Here is a 12,067-nt window from a genome sequence, read left to right on the forward strand (position 1 = left end):
AATTAATTATCTATAAGATAGATGGCCTAATATGATGACAAGTGTCCCAAAATTGGTTTCTTTTATTATATAGTATAGAGATATTCTAGATCATGAATGATCTAGAATACTTAGCCACTAGTATAAATATGTAGTGAATGTCTCATTTGAAGATCACCTAACACATTAGCAAGTTTGTATACTTGTACTCATAGCTCACTTTTGTAAACCTTGTTCTAATCAATACTAAGTTGTTTCTTTGTAAGCAACACTTGCAACCATCACTTGATTCCCACAAAAACTTATCATCGTTAGGCACAAAAGCTTAACTTAGAACAAGTCTAAGTCGCTACACGTGAGTCAGAAGTTACTACGTGACACTTGACTCGTTTAGATCTTTAGAGAGCTGATTTTAGAAACGTTTTCCTAGTTGAAAACTCAATGGCAAAAACCTAGATTTCGACTAAAACAAAGAATTTTACTGGAAATAGAAAGTGTTAAGAGATGTGGTTTACAAACTCATGGAAATAGCTAACACTTTAAAACAAATAATCTATGATGTAGGACAAACAAATTCCCATCATTCAAGTATAGAACATCGTCAAGTTAAGCGTGATTGAGTAGAAATTTTAAAATGGGTTACCAAAATATCAAAATAAAAGTCGTAAGCTTCTCGTGGTCAAAGGAAACAATATTGTGTATGAGTCGTTTAACCATTCGCCAAAGAAAATGACATCGTCCACATTGTGCAGACTTCAAACCATCTACTTCAAAAATCAACTTTTGATGTATTTCAAAAAGAAAAATCTTGACCAGATTTAGTAATATAATAGAAGTTTTAGAGTTAAAAATACATTTTACAAATTTTTACTATTATCGGTGTAAATGAAATAACAAACTGAAAATTAAGCGGCATGTAACGATGTTTTGACGTCTGGTTGTATTGCATATGTATTGTATACATTGTTGATTCTCCCTCCCTTTTTGCCATTCAAAACAACAAATTGTATAAACTTGCACGAAAATGGGTATCCTCCGAATCAATATCACGATTTATGAATGCGCAAAACAGTTTATATGAGCCAATTAATTCTAACTAAAAGTAACCAAAACAACTTATAGAAACAAATAATTATAATTAATAGTATTCTTCAAATCAAAATGTTCCAGGTATACAATCATCACAAACAAACAAACTATCATCATAAATAACGCTTCATGTCATGCTCTACACAATTGAAAGGATCACTTACTACAGAAGCCTAAGGTGGGAAGTATCATTTAATCTTTTAATTTGCCAGCCCGTTTTCCAAGAATGTTGGAGCACTGTCATAGAAGAATCTTCTATGCACATCTTGTTCACCATCACCGGGCTACAACCAAGAATCCCCGTCAGCAAACACTTGATAGGTACCGGATGGCTAAACACACCCACACACGAAGATGGCACGAAACAGTGGCTACTGTTCATCCTTCCGTTAATTATGTGATTAGGCGGGTCCCGTGGAGACATTTCGTCATCAGCTTCATGGTCTCCTGTTGTAGTCACCATTTGTAATCGACTTTTGCCGGATTTTCTTCTTGTGAATGTTTGTTTGGGTCTTTGAAGTAAATCCCATGATGGATGTGGATCGATTGTTGGTGAAAAGCCAGATTGGAGTTTGTGTGACAAACATACGAGTGTGTTATTTAGGAATTGGAGCATTCGGAATTCCACCTGGCGGAGTGATTCACCAGAAGGTGGACAGAAATCAGGTTGGAGTTTTTCTGTTAAGGTTAATATTTCAGGGGTGTACACATCGGACCTCAAGCAGCCTTCCCATAGTCCATGACTCATTTCTTGCAGTGCATCTGATGATTGTATCAGCTGTTCTGAGAAATTCATTTCCTGCAAAAAAGAAAACAAAAATTAATTAATAAGATGGATGGAAAAAGGAAATGTTAAGGAAACTTTTTATTAGTTGGGGAAAATCCAGTATAACTTTCTTATCGTCTATAAGTGGCTATTTCAACCCATTAATGGTTGATCTGACTTATGTATATCTAACGGATCAAGTTGATTTAGCAAAAAGATTTAACTAAAATTAAACGGGTCAAACAAGTTGGAAGGAAATCAAAGTGGTATTCTAATGCATAAATCCACCTAAATCACTTTACTATGTTTCTTTACCTAAGCAAAAAACCAAAGGGGAAAACTTTAGGTGAATTAAAACTTATAAGTTATAACTACTTTTATCCCAAATGTCAAAAGATGTGGGGAGAATGTAAATCAGAGGCTTTATAATATCTTTTACTAAACAAACTACCCCAAACGTAGAATGTTATAATGAAGTAAAGCTGTTAACACTCTTTTCCTTCCTCCCCAACTCCAAAACTGCAACTGCAAAACATGAAACTTTATAATCCTTTCTTTTATGTCCAAACTCAAAACAATACTAAAATTGGAAATTAAGTGCGAAAAGTTAGAACTTAGGTAAACTAATCATGAAACGCACGTAAAAATCAAGCCCATGATTATAAAATACATCGTTCTATACCACATATCGGTTCCATCCGATGACAATTTAAGCAATTTCAGAACATCTATCAAGACTACTAATTACACTTTGGTAGTGAGACTCCACACCATCCAACTAGCTACAAACTTCTTGATCAAAATCCCACAACAAATAAACAATTCAATCGATAATTCTGATACCCGAACAATCTATGAGCCTAAAGTAACAACTCATCTACCAAATCTAGTTCCACCATTGCCAGATTTAAACTCCATTAAACAAATCAACCAACATAATATAACAATGAATAACCGATGATCAAGTACCTGACAAATAGGAATGGCAGTAGATCTCGCCCGATCCAACGGCGAAGTATACACGGCATTAAACCGAATCCCCTGAGATTTCAAGAACACAGCCAAAGCCCTAGCTTGTCTCTTCCCATTAACTGTCAATTCCGATTCCGGACACCTACCACCGACCAAATCCGGCCTCAAATTGACATGACACTCAGCTTGACAAATCAAATACACCTCCGTCGTAGCCCTATCTTCCTCCACCACGTCGGAAAAGCTACGTGTAAACTGCGGCGGCGGAGACAGCACGTTGCAAGGGTCCCACACCTTGATTGACGGCGGCAGCCGCGGCGTACCGAACGACGACGGTTGAGGAGATAACGGTGACGCTGATGCGTGACACGGTAACAGCTCTGGTTCTTGCTCAACAACTTTCTTCATTAAGTTGTCGTCTTCAACAAGTAATCTTCTTCTGGAATCATCGTGAATGTTTTGTTCTACTTGCTCGGTTTCTTCATCGTCGTCTTCTGCTACTTGTATAGATTCAGATGCCCCCATTTGGATTTGGATTTGTTAGTTTTACGATACGGATCTAAGATGTTGAAATTGAGGATACATAATAATAATAATGATAATTGGAGATTTGTGTTGTTACGGGGAGTGTGGGAAAAAGGGGGATTGATGTAGATCTGAAGGTGAAGGTGTGATGTGCTGGTGTTTCTGGTTGCGTATGAGATTAGGGCCAAAAAGAACAAGTGGGTTTGTGAAATGGGAACTGTGAGAAGTGTGATTGTCCTCTTCTTTTCTTTCTTCACGTGGCTTTGGTTTCTACTTTACCCCATGGCAGTAATTATCTTTCTCCTTTGTCTTTGTTTGTTTGGGTACTGTTGGAGTAAAAGGGGCCAACAACTATTTCGGTTTCAATTTGGCATTTAAGAATAAAGAAAGCTGGAAAGCTTCCATTTGTTGTTGGTATAAAGTTTTTTTTTACAACCACAACATTTACCTACTATTTTTTTTTAAACAGCAAGGAACGACGTGCTAACCACCGTGACACCGGGCGCTGTGGCCAAGGTCGATTTCTTGACCGCCGCCAGATGCGTGGAAACCCGACCTCCACCCGCCCGAAGGCACGACAGTGGAATAATCAGTAAAACCTCGCCTCCCATCCAAGATGAACCGACGCCACCTGTATTCGCCCTTCACCTAGATACCGTAGAAAATAATGGGGATAGTGGGAGTCGAACCTGGGTCACAAAAAACACCAAGTCTTTCCCCAGCCATTCCACCACTACCTCATTGGCATTTACCTACTATCTAAAACAAAATGATAAGAGACGGTATAACTATTTTGTGGGTTCAAAGCGAAGTGAAGATACATGATCCTTTTCCATATTGTTGGTTATCAAAACCAGGGTGGGGTTCGGCTACAAAATCTATTTTTCCTACAAAGTATACAAAGTCATAAAACACCACAATTTCAGCCATAAAACACACTCAAAACCCATGAATAACAAATTGAAGATCACTAAAACACAATATCCAAACCCTATCAGTCTATAAAAAATTTAAACACACAATCGTAGAACTATGAATATAAAAACACAACATGATAATCAATATAAAACACACTGATGTTAGTCATTCGCTAATCAAAGCCTTATCATCCAAAACACAACACAAAACCCACAAATATGGCGTTTTAGTAATCTCCACTTTGTTATTCGTGGGTTTTGAATGTGTTTTATAGCTGAAATTGTGGTTTTTTATGACTTTGTACACTTTGTAGGAAAAATGGACTTTGTAGCCAACTCTCACCCATCAAAACCATAATCAAGCCAAAGTTGGCACAAAGTTCATTCTACCACCACAACATTAAATGTATACCTAATCGAAAACAAAATTTATACAATGTTAGTAGTTGTTAAAGATCAGATCAATTCTAACTTGAATTGTTTAGGTTTTAAGATAAAATTGTTCATCGTAAAAGGTTGGAGTGTGTTGTTATAAGTGATTAATGCTAAAGCTCATCTGGACACACGAAGAAAAGCTTAGAGGTGAAAATGTTAAGCATAAAAAGATATTTTAGTGCCTGGGTTATAAAAGGATGGATACAAGGCATATTTTTTGCCCTTTTTCTAGTGATTTGTTTGTAGAGTATCTTTAAACGTCTCCAATTGTTGGGGAAGATGACCCATATTGACAGCGGAAGTTGCAGACATTGTTCCATTCGTGTTCTCCATTGATTAGTGCAGAAACGAATAACAGAAAATGAATAACAAAAGAGAGTTGTGTGTGCAGAATTGGAATCGGATGGACAATTCTAATGTAACAGAAATGTCTTGGTACCGGACATGGATTCCGGTGACATGAATTTATACTAGACATTTTGGCGGTTCCGGGATTTTGGCGGGTAACTGTTTATCACAGTTATTTAAAATGAACTCCCGCTTATCCCTTGATTATTACATATACATATCATAAAACTAACCTTATAAGTGTTCCTAGTTATTGATCAATCCGAATAAATATAACAAACATAACATAACTAGTTTAATAGTTCTAACATAACCCCCCTTAAACTAGGTTATGTTTACGAGCTTGATCCATTACGCTGCGATTTGCTTCGTCCATTGCCCATTTTGCATAATTGAAATTAAAGCGCTTTCTTCGCTTCCCTTTACTCCAGTCATCATCGTCTACTCCTGCAAATAGAACAACGGATTCCATCTCAACCGCACTTTGATTTCCAGTTTCTGCATTATTGACAGTTCCTGTATTCTTCAAGCCTTCCTGATGTACGCCGGAGGATGTTCCTTCGTCCAGAACCATCTTCTTGTCCTGCATATTCTGTTGTACATAATTGAAGTTGTAATAATACTCTAAAACATCAAGGTATGCGGCGTATGTGGCTCTCATGTAGTCACCATCCTCATAGTTGAAACCCATATCTTTGGCGATTCCAGGCCAAGTGTTCTCGGTTGTCACTGTTTGATAACCCCCATCCATGGCTACGAGTAGATATAGACTAAGTAAATTAACCCTCCTCTTGTATGAATCCACTGGTGGAACTTGTCTAGTTCTTATCCCCATATAACTGCATAGGAACCATTTTACTAATTCCTCAAATTTTGTATCAAGTATGTGTTTGTATTTGATAACAAAATCCCGATCATCAAGCAGATTTATGAAGGCTCTGCAGTCTTCAAATTCCCTAAACTCCATGGCGTTGACAATCATGACACTCCAATCTGTTTCTTGTGACGACAGATTGAGTTCCTCAAAATAAGAATTCAAATATCGTTGTTTGAACTCTTCATCAAGAACGTTCTCTTTGATGATCTTTTGCTTTTCTTGTAAGCCTAACTCTTCTTCCCGTGTCATCCCACTCGTTTCATTGAACAAGTTGTTCACCGGGCACGAAAACATTGGATAAATTCTACAAGTATCACCGGCCTTCTTGACCGTGAATCCTTGCAACGTCAATTGATCTAGACTCAATACATTTCGATCGAGTTCCGGTGAATAAAAGACGCTTTAAATTCTCATGTTTTCATTTCCGTTTTTTATTTCTATAGATCCAACCCCCCTTGTGAACAGAAAATTATGTTCCCCCGTGCGTGTATTCACCCCGATTATATGTTTGATTCGTTTGAACACGTTTAAATTTCCGGCAATATGATGTTTAAATACAGAACTTACGTACCAAATATCATTCCATAATCCTCCTTCGGTACCAACAACAATCATCTCTTGATGATTGTTGACATCTCCATCTTGTCTCTGTACTCCTTCGTTTACTGCTTGCCTTATTAATTGTGTTGCTTCATCGGTTTCCTTCCTTTTACACGCATGAATCTTGTGCCCCGGTTGACGGCAGTAGTAACATATCTTTTCTATTGGATTTCGGTTGATTTTTTTCTTTGCCTCATCCGTGCAGTGTTGACAAGGAAGTAGCGTAGAGTTTGGTTTGATTTCGGTGTGGTTCATCTTTCCCGACATCGCTCTGATACCACTATGTTGGGGAAGATGACCCATATTGACAGCGGAAGTTACAGACATTGTTCCATTCGTGTTCTCCATTGATTAGTGCAGAAACGAATAACAGAAAATGAATAACAAAAGAGAGTTGTGTGTGCATAATTGGAATCGGATGGACAATTCTAATGTAACAGAAATGTCTTGGTACCGGACATGGATTCCGGTGACATGAATTTATACTAGACATTTTGGCGGTTCCGGGATTTTGGCGGGTAACTGTTTATCACAGTTATTTAAAATGAACTCCCGCTTATCCCTTGATTATTACATATACATATCATAAAACTAACCTTATAAGTGTTCCTAGTTATTGATAAATCCGAATAAATATAACAAACATAACATAACTAGTTTAATAGTTCTAACACCAATATCATTTATGATATGAAGTCATAGATAGATATGATATGGGATAATCTATCTTGAAGTTCTAACCAACCTTTTTCTATCAATTTTGCTAGGTTTTTGTATGGGTTGAGTTATAATATAAAGTATTTAAAAATAAGTAATGTAAGAAATCACTAGAGAGTGACAAATGTCATAGGAGTAATCAAATGAGAAGGGTAATTTTGTCAACAAGAGGAAAAAAAATATGCACATGCAAGTCACATGCTATTTCACCCCCCCCCCCATTTTTAAACGCCCGTAACTTTTTTATACATCATTTGTTTTTTTTAAATCATACCACAAAATCGAGCGTTTTTATCTTTAATATGAGTATCATATTGTTATATTTTTCAAAAAAAAAAATCAAAAATCCAGTTACGTATTACACAATGGACATTACGTAAAACACAATGGAAAGTAGTTCAAAAACACAATCAATGACAACAGATAACGACACAATGGCCAACAGACTAACACACAATGGACAACACAATGACCATAACGTATAACACAATAAGTTTCAAACTAAATAAAAAAAAATTTGAAGACAACAAATAAAAGATACAATTGATGACAACAAATAAAAGACACAATGGAGAGCAGATAAAGACACAATGGACACCAGACTAAAACACAATGACCATAAAGTATAACACAATAGCCACAATGTATAACACAATATGTATCAAACTAAATAAAAACACAATTGATGACAACAAATAAAAGACACAATTGATGACAACAGATAAAAGGCACAATGGAGAGCATATGAAGACACAATAGACAACAAACTAAAAACACAGTACACAACAAACTAAAACACAATGAACAAGAGATTAGAACACAATGGACAACATATTAAAACACGATGGATAACAGATTAAACACAATGACTAAAACCAATAACTCAATGTATAGAAAACCTAGATATAACACTATTTTCATTGTGTCGTTTATTTTGTGATAGAATCTTATAAAAACGCTTGTGTTATAGGTTTTGATAATAACACAATGTATAGAAACCTTACTAAAACGTAATGACCAAAACCTTTAACACAATGAAAAAAAAAAACCCAATAAAAATGATTTTTAAATTTTATTTTTATATGACAATATGATACTCGTATTAAAGATAAAAAACGTTCGTTATTATAGTGAATTTTTAAATTCGTATGAAAAAAGTTATGGACGTTTTAAATTGATGGGGGGAATTGTCATGTGCCTTGCATGTGGAGAGAGAAAATCCATAAATGTAGGATTCCCTTTATGTCCTTCCATTGTATTTTTTTTTCTCTAAAACTAATCTCAACCCTCTAAATTTAAGATCAATGGACTAGAATCCTTCTTACCCTTTTTATTTTTTTTATCATTTGTATTTAATCCTAATATGTTTCTGTATATTGTAAAATAAAGTTTCTAAATTCAAATAAGCTCTGAATTTTGTATTAGATCATAACCATGACTTTATACCCGCCCGTATCATCATAACCCAACGTCAACACGTGACACATCATCATACAGTCAATACCCTCTACACCACAGGTGTAAACCAGACAAATCCCGTCGTAGCAGCACATATAATGGACCACAAATATCGTGTGTATGAGTGCACAGGTTATATACAACAATTTGCAAAATTTGGTTGATTATTGTGAAGTCCTAATTATGTTATGTTTGAGTGAAAAAAAATGGGGATAAAAAGTTCCAATCTTTTAGGATAATCAACAATTTGCAATAAGTTTAGTTCTTGGTTTTAGTCGAAGGTGGGGTGTAACGCAGGAAAACCGCCTTGTGTGCAGCAAGGCGCACAAAAAAATTGGAGAAAAGGGCCATAATCTGCAAAAAAAAAAAAGTTTAGTTCTTGGTTATATCTCCAGTAACCTATGCAGTTAATATCACAGATATATTAATATCGGTTATCGGTTGGTGAGATATCGGTGCAAAATATCGGTACCGATATTATCGGCAATATTGATCGATATATCACGATTTCCCCGATATCTATTTCCACCATTTGTCTTTCTTCTTATTGCTGCTATTAGTGTTTTAAGTCTTAATTGTTAATTGTTAGTGTTTTAAGTCTTTATCAGTTCCTAGTTGCTACAATTGTTAGTGTTTTGCAAGTTGCAAAAGGTTAATTTGTTAATGGAAGGAGAGTATACTGAATTGCTATATATCTCACCACGATAACCTATATCTCAAATATCGGTCCTTGACCGATATCCGACTTTTTACCGCATTAACTGCATAGCCAGTAACCTTTTGAAACTATTATTACATTTCTTGGCTAAAAATTGGTTATGGTTTTTGCTTTAATATACCATGTTACGGATTAAAGTTATTATTAAACAGGATTTTAAGGACGTTCTAGATCGTGCATCAAGTTATTTCGGTGTGTATCATGCTATTGTTTCACTATTAAGATGCTTGTTATTTTGTACATTCAGAAGCACACTTGTAATGGCTGATGCTGAATTTCAAGAGGATTCAAGAGCTTCTATACTTGGTCTAAATTCGACAGATTCTACAGAGCTGTGGCTCATACAATGGCCTAGAGATCAAGTAAGATGTATTCCTATTTGCTCAGAATTCGATGTCATTCTTTATTTGTTATTCGGTTCAGTTGATCATTCAATAGGTCGCTTTATAAGTTGTATATTTCTTGAGCAAAGATTATGTTGATTGGGACTGCAGGTTCCTGATATTGATGGGCAACGAATCTCGTTGGATCTTCATCATGATGATGGGCAGTTGGGTACTTTTGAAGCTTCATCTGGTAAGCATAAGTGACCAAAGTAACCTGTAACGTAACCGAATTTTGATAAGATTTTCGTTTTCATTTTTAGCGGTCATTTCTCTCCTTTATATGGCTGTGTAGAAGCCCTGTATTCTCCCAAAGTGACCGAATTATTTGAGAAAACCTTGGGTGGCCTTAAGTAACACTTTGTGATTTGGTGACCAAATAATAAAGGTCAACAAATAAATGACATTTAAATTATAATTTCAACGGAGCCCCTTATATTTCATATTTTCATATTGACAGGAAAATCGTATGATGTTGTTAACTTTGCAGCACAAGAACCAAAAGCCACAGTGTTTCTATCTTCTGCAGCAGATTCAAAAATCCGTATGCCTTCATATATTTCAGTTAAATTTTAATTTATCGTTCATAAGCCACGATTGAAGTGCTCCCATTGCTATTAATTTAATATAAAATTCAGATTAAGATTGATATAAAGGTATGTGTTATGGACTCCAAAGGGATCACCACTAGTGCCACCTCAGCAGGGCGTGGGGTGCGAAAACTGCCCCAAAGGGGCGCGTGAGGTTTCATATTAGGATTATCAAATTTATAACAATACTTAAGTAAAATAATAAAATATGTACACTAGTAAGAACTATATATCTATGTTCATAAATTTATGTTAAATTAGTACTACAGCATGCACCTCATATTTTGTTATTATGTACAGTTGGTAAGATTACAAGGCGAGTTTCCTTTGCTCATTATTTGGAGCCTAGCGAAGTGCCAAAAGATGACACCAAGAGGCTAAAACAGCTCTATGAAAGGTCTTCTGCAACATCATTGACTAATTCTACGTATAATTTTGCAACCCCTTCAAAGAGTACAAGACCCGGGTCAATTGGTCGGACCTCTACTCATAGCAGTGGACGTAAAAGTTCTTTATCTGAAGAAAAGGTGCGACACAAGCCTAGCAGGTCTGGCCAGAGCTCGGATCAATCTGAAGAGAAGAAAGCAAAGAAGAAAAAGAAACATGTGGCTTGAGATAATGTTATTTGTGATCTTATGTTTATTTATTTTGTCTTGTATGGTCATTTTTTTGGGTGGTAATACCAGAGTTTTGACTCATGGAAATCCTTTAGTTCTTCATATGAATTCAGTTTATGTATAGTTATGCAGAGATCACCCTAAGATAGGAAGATTCATCCTTTAACATGGTAGGTGTGGTTTCTCTGAACTACATTTTACATAGGAAGATTCATGTTACATGCAAATGGGACTTTGTATAGTCTGTATTTGTTTCCTTATGGTACATGTAATTGGGTAAAACCAACATATTAATATTTTGCATATAAAATATTAATTTAGTGAGTATGTAAGTTATTGCCAATGTATATTTTCATAACAAGCTTTAATCATAACATTTGATGAATCTAACAAAATTCTTAAAACACTATCAAGTCATCACTTCTATATAAAACCCCCTTGGAAACTTTCTGTAATAAGAAAGTGGAGACACAATGTTTCGCACACGCTAGAGGCAACACATTTTAGATAAAGTTTGAGGTAACAGGAGCTCATGGGTTCAATCCCTACTGTATGCAAGTTTAGCCGTTCAAGAAAAAAAAAGAAGGCAACACATTATTTTTCTTGTTTCTCGAGTTCCTTCGTGTTAAGCTTAACCCCAAGTTCATTTTAGACACAACACTGAATACTTACAATTTTAAATCCTACTTTTTACACTATATGACATTTTACTCTGAAATTAAAATTAATAATAATTAGCATTTACACGCATACATTATAATTAAGACTTATTATATTATCAAAATTATTATTTTTTAATATAACATATGAGACCTTAAACAAATCGAACACTAATTCTTTCAGAGAAAAATAATCAATGACACGTAGATTTTGATTATAATTACACATTTGTGGCTATAATCTCTTTGTATAGGAAAATAAAATGTGCAGTTAAATGTATTTTTGCATGTAGCAAGGAACAAAATTTAGAAGTATCATTGTTAAACTATAAGCAAAAATTTAATTTGAAAACAAAGGTTTTATAAGTCTATACAGCGTGGGAATGAGAAACCCTCTTAGAAGAAAAAACAAATTAC

The 12,067-nt window shown here is 35.3% G+C and overlaps 2 protein-coding genes across 4 annotated transcripts; one reads left to right on the forward strand and one right to left on the reverse strand.

Annotated features, from left to right (window-relative positions):
- Window positions 1-1,098: 1,098 nt before the first annotated feature.
- LOC110904152 lies at window positions 1,099-3,641 on the reverse strand. Its single transcript, XM_022149981.2, has 2 exons — window positions 2,804-3,641; window positions 1,099-1,867 (listed from the first exon to the last, which is right to left on the reverse strand). Exons 1-2 carry the CDS (start codon window positions 3,329-3,331, stop codon window positions 1,232-1,234), a joined length of 1,164 nt encoding a protein of 387 aa, XP_022005673.1. The 5' UTR covers window positions 3,332-3,641; the 3' UTR covers window positions 1,099-1,231.
- A 5,540-nt stretch (window positions 3,642-9,181) lies between these two features.
- Window positions 9,182-11,219, forward strand: LOC110906028 (mediator-associated protein 2-like). 3 transcript variants are annotated; one of them, XM_022151373.2, is made up of 4 exons: window positions 9,410-9,796; window positions 9,896-9,977; window positions 10,245-10,328; window positions 10,675-11,217. In XM_022151373.2, exons 1-4 carry the CDS (start codon window positions 9,524-9,526, stop codon window positions 10,986-10,988), a joined length of 753 nt encoding a protein of 250 aa, XP_022007065.1. In that variant the 5' UTR covers window positions 9,410-9,523; the 3' UTR covers window positions 10,989-11,217. The 3 variants fall into 3 exon arrangements, 2 of the variants coding, with proteins under 2 accessions (XP_022007065.1, XP_022007067.1); XM_022151375.2 differs by having other exon boundaries at window positions 9,413-9,763; window positions 10,675-11,215; XR_004879556.1 differs by having other exon boundaries at window positions 9,182-9,977; window positions 10,245-10,348; window positions 10,675-11,219.
- The last annotated feature ends 848 nt before the right edge of the window (window positions 11,220-12,067 follow it).

This window comes from Helianthus annuus, chromosome 14 (assembly GCF_002127325.2).
Source record: "Helianthus annuus cultivar XRQ/B chromosome 14, HanXRQr2.0-SUNRISE, whole genome shotgun sequence".
NCBI lineage: Eukaryota > Viridiplantae > Streptophyta > Magnoliopsida > Asterales > Asteraceae > Helianthus > Helianthus annuus.